The sequence below is a fragment of the Manacus candei genome, unplaced genomic scaffold, assembly GCF_025592945.1.
Source record: "Manacus candei isolate 608988 ecotype Guabito, Panama unplaced genomic scaffold, ASM2559294v1 h1tg000139l, whole genome shotgun sequence".
Lineage (NCBI taxonomy): Eukaryota > Metazoa > Chordata > Aves > Passeriformes > Pipridae > Manacus > Manacus candei.
In genome coordinates, this window is record NW_026138187.1 from 1,080,887 (window position 1) to 1,104,593 (window position 23,707).

The 23,707-nt window shown below is 47.1% G+C and overlaps 1 protein-coding gene across 9 annotated transcripts in view; it reads right to left on the reverse strand.

Annotated features, from left to right (window-relative positions):
• PPP1R12B (protein phosphatase 1 regulatory subunit 12B) overlaps window positions 1-23,707 on the reverse strand; it is a 131,509-nt gene that overhangs the window by 38,895 nt on the left and 68,907 nt on the right. For all 9 annotated transcript variants that reach the window (XM_051771646.1, XM_051771643.1, XM_051771642.1 and 6 more), the window contains 5 exons: window positions 14,172-14,262; window positions 13,015-13,182; window positions 12,110-12,293; window positions 11,479-11,591; window positions 10,135-10,179 (listed from right to left, as the gene is read on the reverse strand). In XM_051771646.1, the coding sequence (XP_051627606.1) occupies window positions 10,135-10,179; window positions 11,479-11,591; window positions 12,110-12,293; window positions 13,015-13,182; window positions 14,172-14,262 (601 nt within the window). The remainder of the gene's footprint in view (window positions 1-10,134; window positions 10,180-11,478; window positions 11,592-12,109; window positions 12,294-13,014; window positions 13,183-14,171; window positions 14,263-23,707) is intronic.

Genomic DNA, 23,707 nt, shown 5'->3' on the forward strand with positions numbered 1-23,707 from the left:
TTGGGCACAGAACGCTGGAGGGCTGGAGCAAAGCAATGTCAGGCAGTGGCTGTGCTGTAATTGGGATGTGCAGGCACTGCTGCAGTTTCCCATAAATGGAATCCAAACTGAGGAGGGAACACGCTTCCATCCGCAGAGGACCAGGATTCCCAGGAGCAGATCTCCCTTGCAGACAGGAAGCAGAAGGAAAGGATCTTCCTCTCCTCCCAGACACACATGCAGCAGCTGACAGCCTATAATTGCATGTATACCATCATCCTTCTCCCACTTTTTATTCCCATCACCAAATTTATCATAATAAGGCTCGAAGTGCCACCCCTCAGACATATCTGGATTAGCACTGAGCAGCACACACAGATCATTTTAGTGTGGGTTGAGAATGGCACATTTTAAATATACAATTTCAGAATCCTTTGCTTTTTCCTTTCTTATAAATAGATTCAATAAAAAGCAGGGGTGAAGAGAGTTCAAAAAGCACCATTCTCAGCAGGGAAGCATCATTTTAGCAGCTGCAAGTGCCCAATTCTGCATGCAGGAGAAATGTCTTCCAGCAGTTCTGTGGAGCAGAGTTGAGTTTTTGGAAGAACAGGTAAGGTGCCTTGGACACTCAAATCCAGCATGTACAGCAGGATGGGAAGCTGGAGTGTTCACCAGCCCCTCTGGGGACATCCCTAACTTCAGAGGGGGAGAAATGAATTTAAAGAGGAGGCTGCAGAGAGGGTTTCACTGTCTTGAATTCATCATCATTTGAAGATAAAGCTCAGGACAAGTCAGTAAACAAAACCAGACCTGTACTTCCAGAACAAAGGAACAGGGAACCTAGGAGAGGGACCTGTAGGAGGTAGGACAAACCCACAGTTTGAGAGTATCAAAACCAGAAATGTTTCTGAGAGAGTCCACAGAAGTTCATGTTCCTTCTCTGAATGTGCTATTAAACCATATTTCATAGAATCATGGAATCTCCTGAGCTGGAAGGAACCCTCAAAGATCATTGAGTCCAACTCCTGGCTCTGCACAAACACAACAATCCCACCCTGTCCCTGAGAGTGTTGTCCAAACACTCCCTGAGCTCTGGCAGGGCCATGACCACTGTCCTGGGGAGCCTGTTCAGTGCCCAACCACCCTCTGGGGGAAGAACCTTTCCTGATATCCAGCCTAACCCTCCCCTGACACAGGTTGATGGCAGAGGTTACAGAAATGGATGGCAACAGTGGCAAAAATCAGCAACAACAAACCAACACAGCAGCAACAGGCTCCTGTTGGAGGGGACAAATGGGGCAGTTTTGCCAAAAATAAATGTCTCAGAGACTACAGAGGTGATTCCATTCAAGGCTGTAAATGCAGCCTGGGGTGACTGTGGCACTGCCTGCTGTCCTGCCATAATCCTCCCCAGGTCTGTACAGCAGGACTGGTGTCTATGGAGAACTTGCTTCACGTTCACCAAAACCCAGCTCTGCCTTTTCACAGTGGGGCTTCTTTCCTCAACTCAGTACCATGTTCTGTTCAAAAAAAGCAGGATGATAAAATCATAGAATCAAGGATTGTTAAGGTTGGAAAAGACTTTTAAGATTGAGTCTAACCCTTCCCCCAGCACTGCCATATTCACCACTAAACCACATCCCCAAGCGCCACATCCACACATTTTTGGACACTTCCATGGATGGTGACTCCACCACTGCCCTGGGCAGCCTGGGCCAGGGCCTGACCAGCCTTTCTGTGAAGAAATTTTCCCAGTATCCAACCTGAATCTCCTGTGGTACAACTTGAGGCCATTTCCTCTCATCCTGTCCATTGTTCCCTGGGAGCAGAGACCGATCCCCCTCAACTACCCCTTCCTTTCAGGGAGTTGGAGAGAACAAGAAGGTCCCCCCGAGTCTCCTTTTCTCCAGGCTGAGCCCCCCCAGCACCTTCAGTTGGCTCCTGGTGCTCCAGACCCTTCCCCAGCTCTGTTGCCTTCTCCGGACACGCTCCAGCAAACCCAGAGTGGTGCTTTGCTCACAAGTCCAGTTTGAGCATTGCTTACACCAAAAATCAAGTGATTTCACCCAGTTACAGACATTAAAGATAGTGTTGGAACATAATATTTTCCAGTGGAAGCTGCTCTGTGGTTGCACTCAGCAAGTGTTTCCTCACAGGTTCCCTCCTCCTGACCCAGGTTCTTACAAGGATGAAGCACAAACATGCCAAGTTACAGAGGAGGAACGTGGCAGCAATTTGTACAGGAATGAACAGGCCATGTCAGGAAAGCTGAGAAAGCAAACAGCAGTACAAGAACCAGATGGAAACAGCTATTTCAAGCTAAGGGACTTTCCAAAATATGACATAGAGAAATAGAAATGTCGGGGCACTCACAATAGTCATGATCAATTCTGTTCTTCATCCACATTCATCACATTCTCCATACCCACCCCAGCCACTCCACAGCTGCAAAACCTGTCTGTCTAACTGTGCTTCAAGCCTATTTCTGGTGTTCCTTCACCAGCAGCAGGCTGTGGTGCAGAAGGTTATGTTCACTCCCAAGGATGAAATCTAAGAGCAATGAAAAGTCTACATATGTGGTAAACACCCACTCAACAACAGTGCCCAGCGTTGGGTACATGGCAGGTACCTACTATAGAATCAGAAGGGTCTGGGTTGGAAGGGACCTTAAAGCCCATCCAGTTACATTTCCCTGCCCTGGGCAGGGACATCTTCCACTAGCCCAGGTTGCTCCAAGCCCTGTCCAACCTGGCCTTGGACACTTCCAGGGATGGGGCAGCCACAGCTTGTCTGGGCAACCTGTGCCAGGGCCTCACCACCTCCACAGGGAGGAATTTTTTCCTAATATCTGATCTCAAGCTACCCTCTGTCAGTTTGAATCCATTCCTCTTGTCCTGTCACTACATGCTCTTGTAAAAAGTCCCTCTCCACCTTCCTTGTAGGCTCCCAATACGAATAATGAAGTGCAAATTAAAGCAGAGCAGGTGGAAAATTCCTGCCAGGAAGCAATTTTGCAGTTAAGGATTCAACATCTTGACATACAAATAATGAAGCAGCTTCTGCCAAACAATTTTACTTCTCATAAGGAAACTCTGTGTCCAAGAGCAAAAAACTGATAAAGACTTTCCAAACATGAGGTTTTTTCTGAAGAGAAGCATGTGGGAGGATACAAACTCTGAACAAAAAGTGACCTTTTAAAGACAAGGGGACAAACAGCATCATCACACTTGCATCACTGCAACACACAATTTTTCCTATAGTAGTTGTTTCCAAAGGATATTTTATTGCCAGAGAATTTAACTTTCGTTTTCCAAACAAACTCAGATTACTGTTCAGTTCTCTCTTAGCCATGTGGCAATACAGCTTCAGCTTTTCACTCCTTCTGGACATATCTGGAGATAAATAATTTACTACTTAAATGTGGGACTGCACCAGCCTGCACAGGAGGCCACGGCCATGAGATAAGGATGATTGACTTCACGGTGGCTTTGCCACAGAGAAGCATTCATGGAATCCTGGAATCACTGAATGGTTTGGGTTGGAAGGGACTTTAAAGACCATCTCATTTCAGCCCCCTGCCATGGGCAGGGACACCTTCTACCAGACCACATTGTTCCAAGCTCTGTCTAACCTGTCTTGGACACTTCCAGGGATGGGGCAGCCACAGCTTCTCTGGGCAACCTGGGCCAGGGCCTCCCCACCCTGACAGGGAAGAATTCCTTCCCAATATCCCATCTCACCCTGCCCTCTGGCAGTGGGAAGCCATTCCCCCTTGTCCTGTCACTCCATTCCTTTGTCCAAAGTCCCTCTCCAGCTCTCCTGGAGCCCCTTTAGGCACTGGAAGGGGCTCCAAGGTCTCTCTGGAGCCTCCTCTTCTCCAGGTGAGCACCCCCAGCTCTCCCAGCCTGGCTCCAGAGCAGAGGGGCTCCAGCCCTCGGAGCATCTCCGTGGCCTCCTCTGGACTGTCTCCAGCAGCTCATGTTCTTCTGATGCTGGGGCCCCACAGCTGGATGCAGAACTCCAAGTGGGGATTCTCCAGCACCCCAGGGAGAAGGGCCAGGAAACAAGCCCCAAGCATGGCATATCCCAGCTCCAGCCCTCTCCCACTGTACCCCCAACCCCCCTTTCTCCAAGGCAGACACTGTGTCACCATGACATGGCCATTAAGGCATACCCAGGCATCTACTGCTGTAGGCAGGAATTTCAACCTACAACATCAGATTTTTTGGAGGATAACTTCAGCCACATCAGGAGAGACATCCTCCCCAGCCTGCTGGATGACTGACACCAAGGTACAATCACCAGCTCCCACAGGGGCTCAGAACCTGCTCGAAGTAGTTCAGCAGTCAGAGATACTTCTCCTTTCCATAATTTTGAGCATGTCATGAGGAGAGTTTGACAGTTTCCCACAAAAAGTGACACGATACTCCATTACATATATAATCACAACCATATGCTGTTAACCTTTAAAAAGCCAAAAATTATAAACACAATTAGACATAAAATGATAGATAGATTCATTCTGTCTTTGGGATATGGTCCAGGAGCAATGCTGCTCCTCAGGGTAGCAGGTCTGGGCTAACAGCCACACTGAACAGAGTGGCTCTGACTCCTGGAGAGGCCGTGCTGCGTCCACGCTGCACTGGGGAGATGCACACACACATGGATCTGCTGTCACCCTATCCATCACACTGCTCCCAGCCCCTTCTGGGAAAAAGGATCCTAGGACCCTTGTGCAATAGCTGCCATGTAGGCAAAGTAATGAACTGGGATCATCTGAACTAACAGCAGTGCCAGCAGAGGCCAAGGGAGCTGTGGGTGGGTGCTGCAGTGCCAACCTCGGCTCCACGGCTGCAGGGGGAAGGACTTGCTGACAACTGAGAAAGATCAGTCAGCTCAGACTACACCAAAATTCTGACAGTAATCTACTAAACAAGATGCTAAAGCATAAAGTTACCTTAAATAGTTATGAGTCTGTGACCTTGGAAATCATTCCTGGAGGACTCACTGCTTTGCTTCATCTTCCTGGGACTCATGGATAGGATTTTAGCTGGTTTTGTGTTACTCATCCCCATCCCCATCACAGCCACTGCTTCACATTACACCTTCCTAATTCAGCAACCTGGTGAATTAGAGGAATTCACCTGAAGGCATTTAGCTGTAACTCTGTAGTGCACATAACCCACTTGGATCACTTGGCTTTAGGCACAAACAATATGTTTTCCCAGAGCTGTAAACAGGAGCTCAGAGCCAGGCTGAGGAGTAAAGTGCTGCATCAACAGGGAGAGCAGCCAGCCAGGCTGATGCCCTTCTCCACACATTAAGGTTAAGAAAAACCAACACAAGCATGTCAGGCTGGAGAACTCATGAGGCAAATCCTCTGTGCAGAAATACTTGCAGAATGAATTTTGATTTCACTGTTGTCTGTGCCCTCCACCTCCCAGAGAAGCCAGGGCACTCTGAGGCTGTTCTTCACCGTGTTCAGGCTCTGTGGCACAGCATCAGCTCATGCTCCTGCAGCACTTTGCTGCTATTTTCTATTGCTGTTCACACTTATTAAAGATCTTTCCTCGCAGCATACACAGCCCATTAGAGCATTTTGTTTATAAACAGGACTAACCAGAGCCAATCTCTCCCAGCTTTACGTTACCCAGACTGAAATGCTCTCTGATTTAAGTACCCCACAAGTGACGCACTGTGCCACCCACGTGCCCTTGGACCGGAGCCAGATGGTTTCCCTCCCACGTCACACCACATCCCTGCTAGAAGTAAACATTCAGGGGTAAAACCAGGGGAAAATACTTGTATCTTTAACTCCCAGAAGGGAACCTGGGCCAGCAGCAATGAGGCATAGCATGAACACCACCGTCTAGCGCTGTCTGGATTAAAGGATTTTAGTTTCTTATCGGCCAGCCAGAAATTCACCTATTTTGTTCCCTTTTACTGGTCAACTTTCCCTTGTATCCCAGCAAAACAGTGCAGCCCATGCAGACATACCTTACCATATTAGGCAATGTAAGTCCTGAAAGTGGAGGACTCGGAGCCTTCCCTGGCTTCCAAACACAGTCCGCAGGCACAGGGTCAGCCTGCACAACACTGGGAGAGGGGGCAATAACTCCTGGGGACTCCCAGTACACCCAGTCTGGCTACCACAGGCAAGTCACAAAACACTTAACAAAAGCTGTTCCCGGTCTTCTAGTCATTCATCAAACCCATCTTTCACAAAAAGGCAAACAGCACGGTGACAAAAGCTGAACTGAAGCCTCTGTCGAAGGATAAAATGGCACTAAAAGCAAAAATATAGGTGAGAAATAGGACACACCAAAATCAGGACTCCCAAATCATAGCTCTGAATCAGCAATAACATCAAGACATTTAGTTTGTATAAGGAATTTTCCAGTTCATTGCTCTTCCCTTAGAACTCATGGCACCAAGCTTAGAAATTCAGCCCTTCTAAGACAGAGATTTAGTTTATATTGGTGTCCAGTTGCATCTGGTGATTTCATGGTAACAGTACAATTAGGCAGAACACTTATTTACAAACCAGAGTGGGCCTGAGTGGTGCTTTGCAGAATGTAAAACACTCATTCCATAAATCAAAGCACAGAGAGACAGGACTGGAGCCTATTTAATCAACTTACTGTGATCGTAATCCATAATCAAGTGGTTCAGTGTTATTCTTGCATAAAAGTTAATTCCATTAACATGTCTGGGGTTTATACTGGGCTATACAGACTGTCTTGAAGGCAGTTCATGACCACAGACATTTTCTTTGACACTTTTACTGCCCATAAACTGTTATTTTACCAACACAACACTCGGTGTCTTCCCCTGAATTTGAAGCTTTCCTTTGATAAAGTCCCTCTGGATGAGGCATGTCTGTAATACCCCTGCAGAGAACTGCAAGGAGATAAAATCCTTCAAATGATTACCAACATTTTCTATTTGTTCTGCATGGTCTGTCATCTAAAATATACTTTTCTTCCAAATTTGTTCCCAATTCTCCTGCTGTACAATAGCAATGGCAGAAGTTGCCCAGAGAACCTGTGGCTGCCCCATCCCTGGAAGTGTTCCAGGCCAAGCTGGACTGGGCTTGGAGCAACCTGGGCTAGTGGAAGGTGTCCCTGCCCATGGCAGGGAGATGTAATGGCATGAGCTTTAAGGTCCCTTCCAACCCAAGCCAGTCTGTAATAGATTCCATCATTCTAAGTCATGGTCAAGTCAAAGCCAGGAGAGCTCTGAAACACAACACTGGACCGTTCTCTTTAGTCTTCATCGTCATTCTCCAACTGCTGCATCCTAAACTGGAGCCACTGATCCCTATTTGCACTGACTCTGTTCTATTTGTCCTCACTGGCCTCACCAAGATGGAATTCCTGCAGTCACTAGTTTGAGGGATCAGGGAAGCTTTCCCAACACCAGTCTCTCCCCCTGGTTCAATCTGGGTCTAACAGGACCTCTCAGACTCTCCCAGTTTTTACTTTCTGAGAAACAAAGACGAGACTGTGGCCAAACTTTTCTTTGAGCTCAGGTCTCCCCAGACTGCACAAAAACTCCTTCCTTCACAGCACCTTCCCAGTGGAACCATGCAAAAACCTCTCCTAAAGCTGCTTCCCCAGAGGCTTCTTCCAGCTGAAGTCCTTGTGCCCTTGAACATTTATTCCACAATAAAACTTTGTCTGCTCTTCCAACTTTCCCCAGTGCATCCAGGCAGTCTGCATCCTGGGGAGAGAGGCAGGGTGGGAGCAGAACACATGGAGGATTCTGACACATCCCATTACAAGACAACTCAGTTGCCTAAAGCTCAGCCAGAGTGTCTGGGCTGGTTTCCCATGCTGGTGCTCATGAGCTCAGCCAAAATAATTCCTCCACTTCTGAGAATCAGTACAACATGTATTTGCTCCTTCTTTTTCCAAAACTGCCTTTACCTTTCCTTTGCTATTCTCCAGTGCTGCAGAGCTTGCAGGAGGGATTTCAAGTAGGGCCTTTTTTTGGCTTCCATGAAAATACTCCCAATATCAGCCAAGACATAAACACTGGAGGAAAAATACAACTGCTCCCATAAAAACAGAGAGTTTTTGGGGATCTGCAACTAAAATGGGACACTCCAGTGTGTTCAAGTTCACATCTTGGTGACATGGTGGCAACTCCCATTCTAGAATTATTACTATTGATTATTAATGATTATTAATTGTACTTTTTCCTTGGCACTAGAACTGAAAGAAATGAGCTGCTCTGTGATTCCTGCCAAAGTGATGGCCAGTTAGGACAGAAACCTCTGATTTGGATCTAAAACAAGCCAGGGAAGACTGACCAAGTGACATGATGCTGGAGGCATGCAGCAAAGAAAATGAACTGGAAACTGGATAAAAACAAGATGACTGGGAAAATGGAAAAAACAGGTCTGGCACAGTGGGAGGAGAGCCTAACCCAGGTCTAATGTATGTGGGGTGTGTAAGAAAACAGGGTGCTGGTGCCCCAAAGCACCTGCACAAAGGGGCTGAGGGAACTGAAGGGAAGGTGCTCTGCTGTTAGATGGGAACCCACAAGAAAACCACAGGAAGTACAAGAAAAGCAATCCTTGCTGTTAATTTGGAGAAAACCAGCAGTAACTGTAAGAGATTGGGTGACCTTGAATTTTTGGGCAGGTGGGTTCTCCTGAAATGCAGCTGAAATGCAGCTCATTGACATGAGCAGTGAGGACTGTACTCAATTAAATCTTCAGCAATTTTAGGACTAGACTGCAGCAAGCCTTCAAACCTGCAGCCTCAGACACTCTTTTGTCTTAATTTAGCTAGTCTGGGACAACTTCCACGAAGAACAAGTCATTCCCAGCAAGTCCAAAACATTCCTGTGGGAAACAAGGTGTCCCTATTATGATTACTACTTTTTTACACATTACAGAACTCCCCTCCTCCAACCCTACCGTGAGACAGCAGAAATGTCAAACCAATTGTAACGACGATAAATGGCCAAATCTTTCCTGCAGGGCTCAGTGAGGATTTCATGAAGCTCTGCCCTGTGATGAGCAGAAACTCCTGTGGGAAGGGCTGGGCTCCTCAAAGCAGGTGATGCTTCTGGGAGCAGGAATATCCCACATTTCACACTGCAAAGTAAGCACTGGGGAAAGCAATGCCTGGCATGGAAAGATAAGCACATGCTAAAAGCCATCTCAGCACCACCTGAGTCTCTGGTCCCAGCAAGGCTCGCCGTGACTTTGCCGCATTCTGACCAACTATTGCAAGAAGAAAAACAAAACTAAGAGTCTGCAGAGTGTTACTGCCAATTTTCAGCAGTGAACCAGGTAATTCCAACTAAATGATGCTCCAATCACTCTACTGCATCACAAACCATAGGGAAAGGCTACCCCAAGTTCAATGTTTTCCAGCAAAAATGAAACATCACACGAGCAGGCTGACCCCTACACAACCTTGCATTTGCTGCTTCTCCCGAGTCCTGCACATTGTGTTTTAATAGTCCAGAAATGCATTTAGCTTTGACATTGTCACAGTCAGTCATGTTGTCAGGCTCAAATGGGTTTCAGACAGAGACAGACAAAACCAAAGGAAACCAAGGCAATTCAGAAAGACTCAGTAATTATTAAAAAAGGAAAGTAAGGGCCTCAAAGGATGAGACTATTGCCAGAACAGGGGAACATGGAACGACCTCTGACATGCTGCTTGTGAAGACAATTTCCCACAAGAAATCAAATCTGTGAGGAGACAGGAGAGTAGATTTCAGAAATACAAAACATACTGTCCAAACTAACAAGGGCAGGGTGATTCTGAGATCCAAGGTCACAGGTCTTGCCCAGGACACTTGATTGGCCACACTCTGCCAGCGCCGTGGCCCAACAGCTTCGTGAGGCTCTTGCTCAGCCCTGCTCTGCTGCACTCCTTCCAGGCTCCAGAAATGCCCACGCAGCTCTCCAAGAGCCAGCTCTGAACTTAGGTCAGTTCTGCAGATATTCTTTATCTTTCAGGAGAGAAATCAATAAAGAATTTGCTACTTGGAGGTGTCTCCCTGTTTGTTCATACTCAGCTACTGAGCAGAGCCTAAACCTCTCATATGGACAAGAGTAAAGCCATAGAAGATTTCTTGCCATGAACACCCAGGACTGAAACACCAATGATTCAGACATATGGTCTCACTTACCCGAGTCTCCTTCACATCCTCGTTTCCATCAACTTCATCATCGTCCTAGGATGAAAAGCAAACAATATAATTAGGCAGCTTTGGAGACAACAAAACTTTATCACAGGGTGATAATTTTATTGTTTATAGAACCACAGAATTGTTAAGGTTGGAAAAGACCTCCAAGATCATCAAGTCCAACCTTTGAGATCATGTCAACGAAACCATATCACAAATTGCCACGTCTACTTGTGTTTTGAACCCTTCCAGGAATGGTGACTCCACCACTGCCCTGGGCAGCCTGTGCCAGTATCTGACCACCCTTCCAGTGAAGAAATGATCTGATGTTAAAGCTAAGAAGAAATCTCAAAACAAATGCCTGTCCAGATGTTTTCGGCTGATTATCAGATCAGGTTTGGTGACCTAATGACCATTTAGAAGATCTTGGTACTGAGAATAGAATGACTCTCTCTGATGGCTCCTGCCATTCGAATGCTCCTGAAGAGTCAGGAGGAACAACAACTCCTTAATACACTCAGGGAACAAACATGACACTTGGGAAGACTGTTCATCTGAAATACTGACATAATACTGACTTTCAAAGAACATCTCCACTTCAATTAGACCCCAGGAGGAGAGACTCACCATCCCAGACATCCTCCACTTGTGCAGCCTCTCAATTAGCCACTGCCTCTTTGTAACAGCTTTGGGATTTCATGGAGCAATGGGAAACTACCACAGCATCCCAGCTAACTCCAGACTAAACTCGTTAACCATGACTTCATAATTCTTACTCTCTCTTGAATTTTCCTACCTGAGGCTCTAACCAAAGTTTGGAGGGTTAGATTTCTTCCCTCAGACTGAAGAAATCCTCTGAACAGGACTAAAAGAAGTGACCATGACACAGACAGCTCTCCTGCACTTATGCTGTGAGTGTTCCCTGCTGCTGGGAGGGGACCCAGACACTGGTTTTATTCCTCACTGTCTTCCTTTCATGGGGCCTAAAGAGCAGACAAATTTGAGCTCGGAGGAATTTGAAAATACTTCAAGTGGCTTGTGACCTTCTTCTTCCAAAGGAATTAAAGACTTCTGATTTCTCCTCTCCCATGTGGGCCCTTTCACAGTCCTGCAGGGCTTCCACTGATTGGTGGCTCAGGAACAGGCTGTGCAGAGCCCGCTGCTGGGTGTGACATGGGCCAAACAGGGATGCACCACTTGGGATGTGCCAGTGTGAAACAGAGCTGAAGAGGGAAGGGCTAATGGAAAATCAACTGACTGGGAAAAAAATCTGAAGCTTGGAATCGGAAGAAAATTCATCCTGGTGATTACAGAATGGGTTTCTCTTTCTAGGGAACTCGAACTTACATCTTTTGTTGAGAAAATGATGCCGGTGCCTCTCCGTCTCTCCTTCGGCCGCCGCCGCTCCCGGATCGACTGTTTGTTCAGGGATCTGTCGTCTGAATCCTGATCTTCACACTCTGGCCAAGCAAAGAAAGACTGCTTTGGTTTCAGTGATTTACATCTGTGCTTTTTGCTAAGGTTCTGGGGTTCTTTTCAAGCTGATCAAGGTCATCTTGGCTTGTGTTATATTACGAAGGAGTTATTAAACCAAATGTGTCCTCCTACAGCTGGATACTCACACTCCTTCCCTCATCAGAGACAGAGGTAACCCAGCTAGCAGCTCTCCCCAGGTCATCCCGACTTTTCTGAGGACAAGCTGTACTAGAGGAACCTCTTCCCTCAGCTCTAATATCTAAATGCTCCATGGATCACTGTTTCATTTATTTATCCAAAATGGAAAACATCCTTTTATCCCTCTGTTGCAAGCAACAGGAATTTGTTTAACTCCATTTAAACAAATAACATTTGTTTTGTGATGTGGCATCTCCCCTCAGACTAACAAGTAAACTTGTTCTCTCTGTCTGTACACACTGAAAGCTCTAAAACACACAAACCCCCCTGAGCTTTGCCTGCTCCTCACTCTCCTGGTACGTACCATTTTTCTCCATCTCTGTGGCTGCCCCTCTGAAGTCTGCTGGGTTCACAGAGTCCAGACCTAGGTATTTATTTGTTCGAGTCAGGTATGAACTCGTGTAGAGCAGAGGTGCTGCCGTTGAAGGAGACACAGGTGTGGTGGGTTTGTCGGGCTGTGCTGGGCACCTCAGTCGCCGATAGACTGACTACAAACACAGAGCCATGACAGAAAGTCAGTAGAATGAAGAGGAACCAGCAGATCTGGGATTTCAGGGAATGTAGCAACCTTTCAGAGTGCAATGTTTTCTTTCCTGCTGCTGGAAGTGATCATCTGCATCTGCCAGATCAAGTTTATTCCATCAGATAGGGATGAATGTTAAAATAAACCATTGTACAGCTACAGTGTGAGAGTACTGTCCATGGCTGGGAGATCTGAGATCAACCCCTTTGTCCCTACAGCCAATGGCAGGATAAACAAGTTATCTAATAGAAATAAAATGATTCAGAGTGAAAAACCAGAGGTGATGGCAGGGGAAGAGAACTGGTCTCTCCAGTTTTCCATTAAACACGGACTATTTGTTGAAAAATGTGAATACAAATCCTCAGCCCAGACTGCACAGTGAGGATGGATCCAGGCCACATTTCTATCATTAGCCTTCTCATTCCACTTTCTGGGATTTACAGAGTCTTACTTTCTGGCAAGAGACAGAAAGGTGAAATTCCCAGTGGAGAGCAAAGGCATAGCTAAGCTCCAGCACCTCCAGATCCACCTCCCTCGTGCAGGTGCTGCTCCTCAGCATTGCTTCTTTCCAGCAAGTCTGCCCCCCTTAAAATGAAAAGATACCCCGGGAGAATTCCTCCCGATCTCAGCTATCCTAACTGGTTTCATTAGCTCTGAAGCAATGAGCACTGGGGCAAAAGGATCACCTCCTCATCCGCACTCCTGCTCCACCGTGCCCGGCCCTCCTGCCTCTCGCTGCCCTCCTCAGCCTCGGTGCTCTCGGCCCTCTCGCTCTGCTGCTCCTGGGCCTGGCGCTCCGCCCGCGACCGGCTGAAGGTCCGCTCGGCCTCCTGAAGGTCTGTCAGGGTCACTCCCTGCACACAAAGTAAAGGAGAATTCTTAAATTTATGCATCGAATCCCAGACTGGTTTGGGTTGGATCTTAAAGCCCATCTCATTCCACCCCCCTTCTATGGGCAGGGACACCTTCCACCAGCCCAGGTTGCTCCAAGCCCCGTCTAACCTGGCCTTGAGCACTTCCAGGGATGGGGCAGCCACAGCTTCTCTGGGCAACCTGTGCCAGCACCTCACCACCCTCACAGGGAAGAATTCCTTCATAATATCCCATCTAACCCTGCCCTCTGGCAGTGGGAAGCCATTCCCCCTTGTCTTGTCACTCCATCCCTTCTCCAAGTCCCTCTCCAGCTCTCTTGAAGCCCGTTTAGGCACTGGAAGGGGCTCTAAGGTCTCTCCAGAGCCTTCTCTTTTCCAGGCTGAAATTAGATTTCAAGTCTTCCAGGTCAGTTCAAAATGCTGCAGGTTCCCACCTGGCCAGGCTCAAGTTTCATCTGTAATGGTAAGTGAAAGAGAAGAATTCTCTTGCCTTTAATGTATTTCTCAGTGTACTGACATATCACTGACTCAAAGCAATCCAAATATATGTGATCACACTGCAAACTAAAAGGCAGGTACAGTGCAGAAAGGAAAGCTTGGAAATCTAACTCGTGTATGTTTGGGGGAGGGTTTTGTATTAACTGTCTGCAGGAACTTTGGCCAGAACCTCTCCAAAACAGTGTGAGTGCAGACAAGCTCCTTGTCCTAAGAAATAAAGTAAGAGAAGAATAAAATCCTGCCTCTTTATAGAATCCCAGACTGGTTTGGGTTGGAAGGGACCTTAAAGCTCATCTCGTTCCACCCCCTGCCATGGGCAGGGACACCTTCCACTAGACCAGGTTGCTCCAAGCCATGTCCAACCTGGCCTTGAACACTTCCAGGGATCCAGAGGCAGCCACAGCTTCTCTGGGGAAACCAATTCATCAGTTCTCTTCATCCAACACATGAATGTGAGTATTTCCATTCTTTACCTGGGTAGACCTGCGAGTCTGCCGGGCCTGCCTGGACCGTGCCTTCCTCAGGGATTCCGCTTCCTCATCCCGCACTGGAGTCAGATATGACCTGGAAAAAAAAAAGGGGGGGCAGAAGAGGTTAAAGTAAAAGCAGATGCTCTGCTTTCTTCTCCCTTCAGACTCCTGAGCTATTATTCTCTTTCTTATGTACAAAAACAATTTTAGCTCCATCTACTACTGCTGCTGCTTTGGGACAACTCCCCCATGAGCACAAGACACACATGCTCACATAAACCTTGACAGTGCTGGACATGCTCTGTTAAAAACCTGCACCTTTCAGAACATTATTTGCTCCATTCCATGTCATTGCAACATTACAGAAAACAACTCACCCCTACCCCCTCTCACTCAGATAAAGATCTCAGAACAGAAATCCTGCACTGGCACATTCCTCAGACCCTCCTTCCTGTCATTATAGTCCTGATCATATTCCTGCAATCTGCTGGCTTCATCAATATGAAACCCATCACACCAGGAACTGGCTGAACTGCAGGCAAAAACCTTGGAAAAAGCCATGGAATTAAAGAAATGACCTTCACACTCTGTGTAAACTGAGTTCCTTAACACTGAAAATGCCATGGTTAAAACACAGAGCTGGGCACCACTGGATTTCAGCAAACCTGGGAGAATTCGAGAGAATTTTCACATGAAAATACACAGACTGTACTCTCTGCCCTGGCATTCTCTGGGAGGAACTGGTGAGGAATTGGGCAGTGCTCCCACAATCAGGGAGTGCACAGCAGTGATTTCCATAATGGAGCAGAGGCTTCAGTCTTAGAAACGATTAATTAAATTGGACTCCTCAGCCTGGTTAATAGGGAATGATTATTCACACTGTCCCACTGTACAGGGATAAGGGTGCTGGAATGTTCTTTGCAGTTCTATCACTGCCAGAGGTTAACAGTGTACCAGAGACCTGGATGTGTTCAAAGGGTAATGAGCCAAGTGAGGGATGAAGGTTTATCATAGAATAGGCTGACTTTGTCCTTGGACTCTTTTCCTGGTTCTCCACTAAGACCACCTTCACGGAAAAGATAACGGGCTGGAGAGGATTTGTGTATGATCCAGTATGTTAAGACATTTATTAGGAAGTTCACTAAGCTGCTGCACTGTGACAAAACCACAGAGAATCAGGAAATTTGGATCATTCTAAAATCATCTGCCACAGTGGGTTTTATCCACCCACAGGACCCGCGTTCAGGGCCAGTTCAGCTGTGCAGCAAATGTAACCTGACCTCTGACCTCTGACCTTCAAGGGGACTTCCTCAGCTTTTGGGTGTTACATCCATGGGAGCCAGTCATCCCACACTCCTTCTAGTGCTGTGGGGCACATGTGAGAGTTTTCTCACCTGAAACTGGTGTAAGGATTTGACCTAATAAATTATGCCCTGAACATCCCTGAACTCCAGAGGCCAGGAGGAGTGCACAGGACCGATGGTCCGTGCTGGGGGTGATGCACTGCAGATTCCTAGAGGGGCAGGCACTGATTTCTGCTCTCTGTGACCAGTGACAGGACCTGAGGGAAGGGCTGGAGCTGCGTCAGGGCAGGTTTAAGTTGGATTTTAAGAAAAGGTTCTTCCCCCAGAGGGTGGCATTGGAACAGGATCCAAGGCTGCCAGAGCTCAAGGAGCATTTGGACAACGCCCTCAGGGACGTGGTGGAATTATTGGGGTGTCCGGTGCAGGACCAGAGGTTGGACTTGATGATCCTTGTGGGTGCCTTCCAGCTCAGGAGATTCCATGATTCTATGAACCCTGTCCTGGCAGCTGCCTGCAGCAGAGGTGTCCCTGGATGAGCTCGCAGAGCTGCACTCCCAGGGTGGGATTTATCACCTTCAGAGGAGCCTCCAGCACAGCCCATGTGGATGCACTGCAGAGGAGCTCATTTCTTCCCATTGATTATCCAGACAGACACACGAGCTGTGATGGATATGCCAACACGGGAAGTGCCTACACTTCAGAGGGATGATTGCCTCCCAAGAATTTGCTGTTTCATGAACAAAAAAAGCTGCTGTTTGATGAATGAAAGCTGTGCAACTCCTAATTTTGCAGAGCAGGAGTTCTGTTCTCCCTGCTGCAGTGTGTGCACTGCCCAGGTAATGGCACATTAAGGAAACAATAAGCATTTTCTGCAGCTTTTGACACAAGCAGAATCGCTGCTGTTTGCCCAGCAGCCAGAAGCAATAAGCCACCTACAGGAAGAAGGCATTTGCAAAATATACTGCAAATGAAGTTCAGAGCAGTAGTGAAAAAAAATAAATTCCTGAAACATATAAACCCAGTAAATTTGTAGCTCAGTATGGTGTAAGGTGAGCAGTTTACTGCAATGGCTTTGAATCAGTGGAATTTAAATCAGTGGAATTTACTCTGCCATGAGGACACAGGTATGTAGGAGCTGCAGGTATGTAGGAGCTGTGTCCACACATGGAAACAAGAAGAGGAAGGTGAGCCCTGCCTTTGCCCGAGGAGGAGTTTGGCTCACACAGGCAGGTCTGCAGCAGGCACACTGTGCTTGTCCCAGGAAGTGGGAGCAATACCAGGCCACTTTCCAGCGGCTGAAATGCTTTTGCACACAAAAGGAAACAATACTGAGCTCCTGCCACGGATGTGGGAGAGGACAAAAAAAGGTTTTCAAAGGAGCTTCAGAAAAAGTTTGGCAAATCTGTGGGGAACAGGTCAGCCTCAGGCATGGGGAGGGCTCTGCAGCGGGGGCAGCCCGGGCAGTTTGCAGGAGGCTGCAGGATTTCCCTCGGTTTGGTGTTCAGCTGCAGCTTTGCTGTGGTTACAGCAAGAGAAAAACCATTTTGGGTCTGTTACCTCATCATCCTCCCAGGCTTTTTCCCTCTGCTCTCCCAGAATTTATACAAAAATGCAAATATGTCACAGCATTATTAGCAAATTTGGGAATCCAACCTGTAACAGAGACTTCAGCCAAGCACATTTTACCGGTCAGAGCGGCTCAGCCGGGGCTGCAGCCATTATCAATCACCAACTTTTGGGTTCTTTCCATTTACACAATTCATCACTTCCTGGAGCTCACCCAAAGCCATTTACAGCATGAAATAACCAAATTTTCTGAGGCAAGTCAGAAGAGCCACTGTACAGTCACTGAGCTGGTTTCTCTGAGGGAGCAGCTCCAGCCTGTTCCAGGTGCTGAAGGTGCCCGTGCTGTCAGTGTCTCAAACACACACAGCAGCCCCAACCCTGCTGGCAGTGCAGGCCCAGGAGGACTCTGCTCAGGGCTTTGTGTGCTTTGTTTTCTTCTGTGGGGGGAAGGGAGGGAAGTGCCAGATTTTACAATTTTACAATGCGTTGCTTTGCTTACAAACTGAATTTTGAGAGACCCAAGTGTGCTAAATGAGCTGGAAGAGAGAGAGAGAGAACAAATGCACTGGAAGGAGATGGAGAGTCAGCTGCAGCTCAGAGCTGGGCTGGGCTGGATGGCACAGGCAGAGCAGCAACATGCTGCTCTCCAAAGCAGAACCACTGCAGAGCACAGCAAGCTGTAAGGTACAGGCACCAAAGGCGGCCTGGAAACAATCCACAGCATTTTTAATTATGTTTTCAAGGAACACACTGCTTGCTCAAGTGCAGTGCCTTGTCATCCTATTAATTCAAGCAAATATCCCAGGATCCAAGCAGATCTTCAAAGGAATGGCCCTATGCACTGTGTTCCCTTGCAATGAGTTTTCTCTGAGAAATGGATGAAACAAGAGCAGCCATCACGTCAAGCTCAAGGCACGTATAAAGCAGAACAGATTTTCACCAGAGTTTTGGCTGCAAGTTCAAGGAGCAGAATTGAAATTGTGCGAGATGTGTACGTGAGAGTCAGCAAAACCACTGCAGAGGTTTACAGCTTCCAGAGACAGAGAAAAGTGTGTCCTGTTGCCATGAGAGAGCTACAGGCTCTTGGCTGGTGTATTAGCTATGAAAAAAACAGATAACTGAATGATGAACCTGCCTCCCACTTAATTCTGCCTATTTTCAAGAAAACACCTATTTTTCTCTGTCAACTCTTTCAATCAGGACAGTGCAACACAAAGGTGGATCTCAACTACTCACCACCATCTCAAGGCAAAAGGAGTATCAATAAAATACTAATAGAGGGGAAAATTCAAACCAGGGCTGGATATACAGGCTGGTAAGCCAGGAACATAAGAGCAAATCTTTTAGAGAACCTTGGCCAGAGGAAAAGAAAAGAACATATTGTACAGAGAAACTTCTCCCAAGGAAGGGTGAATGATGCAGATAAAGAAGTTACAATCCCCTGTTTGTTGGTGCACAGGTAACAAGAACAGAAGATGAACTTCTCTAAGAAACACACAACCTTCTGATAGTCCTTTCACAACACTGGTCTCCTTTCCTGCCACCCTGAACTCTTTCAGGCACTCAGAGATTGAAGTGCTTGTGGCAAACACCATCCACCATCACGAAGTCCTTCGGCAGAACATGACCCAGTCCCAGAGAGAACAGTGAGAACATGCAAAACTTGGGAGTTTTACATCACCCATGTGTCAGAGCAGCTGTGGCTGCCCCATCCCTGGAAGTGTTCCAGGCTGAGTTGGACAGGGTTAGGAGCAACCTGGTCTAGTGGAAGGTGTCTCTGCCCATGGCAGGGAGACATAACTGGATGGGCTTTAAGGTCCCCTCCAACCCAAACCATTCTGGGATTCTGTGAAAACTTGGCAACAAATCTGGACGCTAAACATTCACCAGGTGCTACAGCTTCCCTCTTCTCAAAGGGGGTTCAGGGTATTTTGCTTTGCTGTCAGGACCAAAAACTGAGATACACCCTCGACGAACTGTAATGGGCCACAACAGGTTCCCCCTGTCCCCATCAGGTCCTTCTCCAATAAATCCAAGTCCCATAGGCAGCATAGCAAGAACATGAGTTGCATACAGTAATTCCAGGGTGCCCAGTCTCTGGGAAATGGGGCTCTGCTTGTTGTGAACTGGGGCTGGGCTTGAAGGGGCTCTGCTGGAGGACAGTTGGTCCTGGATCCTCTCCGACTCCTTGTCTCAGCCCGAATTCTCTTTCTAGCTTAAGAGTGACTCTGAACAACACCCACTAGACTAGAAACAACACTGACAGTTTCCTTGGAAGCCAGGACAGACTTTTGGTTCTTCCACATCTGGGTAACACAGACAAGGGGAGTGAGGCACAGGTTTGGCTTCCTGTGCACAAGGAGGCACATTCAGCATATGAAACCCCATGTAGATATTCCCTCTAAAAGGTCTGAATTTGCTGTTCTTAAGAAGAGTACAATACACAATACACTATTCCAAAGACTACAGTGATTTAAAAAGTCTTTGTCACACATATATCTATCTCTCACACATACACCTATATAAATAAAACCTCAGCAAAACAGTATTTCAAGTACAGATACTGTTCCCATGAAAACAACTGGAAAAGTACAGCATCCCAGCAATGCATTCCTACAAACTGGACAGTTGCCATTAGCAAATAACTATCTATAAGCTGGGGGAGGGAGGAGAAGCAAGTGCAAATTTTGCAGGCAACAATGCTGACAGCAGTTCCCAAAATACAATTCCTTAAGTCAGATAATGAACTACATCCCCAGCAGCAAGTCAATCATTGGCAGCTACATGGAAACAGTCGGAAAAAGAAACTTTCCTGCTCTCTGATGCAAGCAACAGGTTTCAGCTGTTCCCTGAATTTATCCCTGTGCTAACACATTCTGCCCATCAGTCCACTGAAAACAGTCATTAGGGTAACTGCCAGAACCCCAACCCTTCACCAGGCAGGAGAGGGATGACACATCAGACTCTGAGAGTGTTGGAGCTGGGAATGAGGGGGGAGACAGCCTGACAATGCAGAGTTATTTAATAAGCTGAGGACAGAGGGATAACAGGATCATGCTCCTAAAGCCTTTCACAGCTGGCTTGAAAAGGCTCAGCTAAGCATTCCGTTTCAGGCCTTTGCTGTTGGAAGCTGTTGTGCTTCAGTCTGGACTGTGAATTCTCAACCTGTGCAAGTTTCAGTGTCGGAATTTCAGCCCTCTGGTTACAGTAAGATTAGCAGGTTCACTAGCAGCAGATTAAATTCTTTATTTGCCACAGCTTTGCTTTGCTCAACATGCTCAGGTGCTGATCTGAGAGATTAAGAGGCTTGTGATCTTTGTCACTTGTTAATCAAAACAATGAGCCCCCTTTATCCCCATAGAACTGTTTCCATGGATGTTACAGTGAGGTGAGGTTACACATATGGCAGCTGATGCTCCAACAGCACTTCCCATCATAGGGTTCTGGATGATTTTGCCTGTCCTTTCCCGTGCCCCATCCCTGAAAATATCCAAGGCCAGGTTGGACAGGGCTTGGAGCAACTTGGCCTAGTGGAAGGTGTCCCTGCCTATGACAGGGGGTAGAATGAGATGGGCTTTAAGGTCTCAACCAACCTTCCAACCCAAACCATTCAGGTTCCATGTTCAGCTCTTGTGTCCTTCAGACAGCAGAGCTGCTCCTCCTGTGCTGTGTCCCCACGGCAGCTCCTTGTTCCTCCTCAGCAGCCTGGGCTGCTCCCAGCACAAGGTGAGGAGTGCTCAGATTGCAGATCCAGCTGGGAACACAGCCCTGCATTTCCTCTGCCAGTGGTATAAAAGACAGCGTTGGTACCTCAAGAGAGCTCACAAAGTTTGGGGCTGGAGGAGTGAACACATAGATCAGAAGCTTTTAATGATCCCTTCGCACTAATTAATGTCAGTCAGCACTGTGGTAAAAAGGCAACAAACACCACGGTGATCACATTCCCTTAAACTGGCTGCCTCGACTGTTGCTGTGAACCCAGACCTTTAAAGTTGTGCCAGAAGAAGAGAAAATGTACTTGTTTAAAAAAAAAAAAAAATTCCAGGATTTTTTTCTGCAAAGAGGAAAGCCAAGAGTGCTGCAAACCAAAAGCAGAGGCAGTGGGCACCACTTCCCCTACAAACTGCCCCCGAGACACCGAATGCATCAGCTGAGATCAACACAAGTGCAAAGCTTTCCAGGCTGGAATATTCTGGAACAGTTTGTGTTCAGCACAGGACATCAGGTGTCAATACAGAGCACTGACTGGGTTGTCACTGTGACAGGGAACAACGTGCACTGTCTGCAGTCCTCAGGGGCTGGATCCTCACATTAAAAATCTGCTGCATGAACCGCAGAAGGATGGAACTCCACCTCCTACCACTGATGGAGGAAACGAAGGTGGAGATGCAAGTGTCCTGTCTCTGTGAGCATCTCTTTCATTTTCAACCGAGCCAACACAATCTGACATTTTAAACAACCTCAAGCAGACCTGTTACAGCTTTCCCAAAAGCTGATTTACACAGTCTAAACCAGGAAATTTTTCAGGGCAGAAAATCCCTGGGGGTAAAAAAAAATTAACTTGGCAAAATTCTGACTATTTGGGAAATTGTCTTTTGCAATTAAAAAACAAAATAAACTCAAAACTTGATGGTGATAAAGAAGGTTCAGCCCCTGAACCAGATAAGCCCAAGGAGCGATGCTCGCCTGGCCAGTGCATCCCAGCAGCCTTCCACTGCCACCTCGTGGGAGCAGCTGCCCAGGAGACACCCGAGCAGCTCCAAGGAACAGGATCACAGATCAGCCCCAGCTGAACTACAGAAAATATCACTGAGTATTAATAATGTATCAAAGATTTACATTTCCCACCGAGCTCAGAATGCAATTTTCTTAGGAGTGTGGTTTTGGTTCGATTTCCAGTGTCCACTGTTCCCAGAGACAGAAGATAATTAAGTTTGCACAAAAGCTTTTCTGATAGAAGTTCCAGGGAGGCAACATGGCTTCCTTGGCTCCTCCACCTGTCACATCCACAGGTCGGTGCTGTGGAGCAAAGAATTTAACGGAGTAGTTGAGTTAGTGCTGAATTAGCTCTCAGCTGCATGGATCTTCACAAAGATTTCCAGTACATTCTTCACTTTAATGGCCATTTTGGACACAGAGAAGTATCTGAACATGTCCAAGTTAGTAAAGCCCAGCCCCTGAACATCCAGGCAGTGGCACCTGGGTAGCAGCAGAGCCAGAATGTGCTCTGACTCAGATGTGCTGCCAGACTCAGGGGAAGCGTGTGCAGCAGGCCAGTAGTTCCCATTAGCAAGCCAAGAGGAATTGCACACAAACTCGGCATGGACAGGGATGGGGGAAGACAGTTTTACCTTCTGCTTGCTCCACGCTGCCAAGCTGCTGTTCTTTTACAATGCTTAGCTCGAGTGGTCCCTGCTTCCTTCCCTTGACCATTCCTGAAGGATCCTGCAAATACTCCTGCTTTTGTTAGCAGGCCAACCTACAGCCTGGGCTCCTCCGCCCAAAGCAAATGCCAAAATATCCACCCCCTTCCCCTGAGCACTGGGGGATGGAGCCTCAGCAGTTGACCAGAGCACACACCTGTTCACCACCCTTACAGGAAACTGGCTCAGCTGCACTGACCCCCGGCCCACAACTCGACCTTATTTCAAATAAAAATCCAGCCTGATTTCCGATCCAGCAGGAGCAATCTCGACTCTTCCCAACATGGACAATCCCATGGCCAGCAGAATTCCTGCCCTCCCACGTCATCTGCACCAGCAGCCTTTTAAAAAAGGGACAACTTTATCTGAAAGTGATTAACTGCAGAGGCAGTGGCAGAGAAATGCTGTCACAGCAGGTGCCAGACGATCGTTCAGTTCTTCACAAGAGAGAGAAACCTCTTAACTTCTTGTTGTACACAGTGTAGTGTGGACAGGAATCTGTGCCTTGCCCTGCAACTCCTTTCACAAGTATCCCCACTGTTCTGCTTCCCCAGGGACCTTTCCCAGGAGATTAAGACCACTCAGCTTTAGATCAGTCAGCGATAAGGATTATAGAGTCAAATGCTATTAAAAAAAGGTGGCAGTGAGCTAATGCTCACAGCTTTTTCTACCAGTTCAGCTCAAGTGACATTTAAATACCCCTTGAATGCAATCTCATAGTTTAACTTTCACAGAGATCAGAGGGGTTTATTTTAATTGTGAGATAATAAGGGTTAAAGGACATATGGGATATCTGTGCTCATCCTAGAGGAGACACACTCTGAATCCGGACAGGACAAGAATCACGAGGTAAAAGGACTTGCCAAAAATTGTTCATCTAACAGAACTGGTGGAGGAGAATTCAGTTATTAATATATTATTAATATATGTTACTATAATTAGCAGCTGGATCCTTAGAATGAAGAATGAAAAATAAATTCCTCCTGGGCATTAAGCAGGAAATAGAAATGTTTGCCAGATACATTACATGGCACATCAGCGAATTTCCTTCATCTGAAAAAAATTTCTAGGGGACAATTTAGAGGGCAAGAAGGCACAGGCTGAGCAAACCTGCCAGCCTCAAAGCTCCCAGAAAACAAGCCCACCTCGCTCCTATTCTGGATTTATCATGGAATCACAGAATGGTTTGGGTTGGAAGAGAACGTAAAGCTCATCTTGTTCCACCCCCTGCCACAGGCAGGGATAC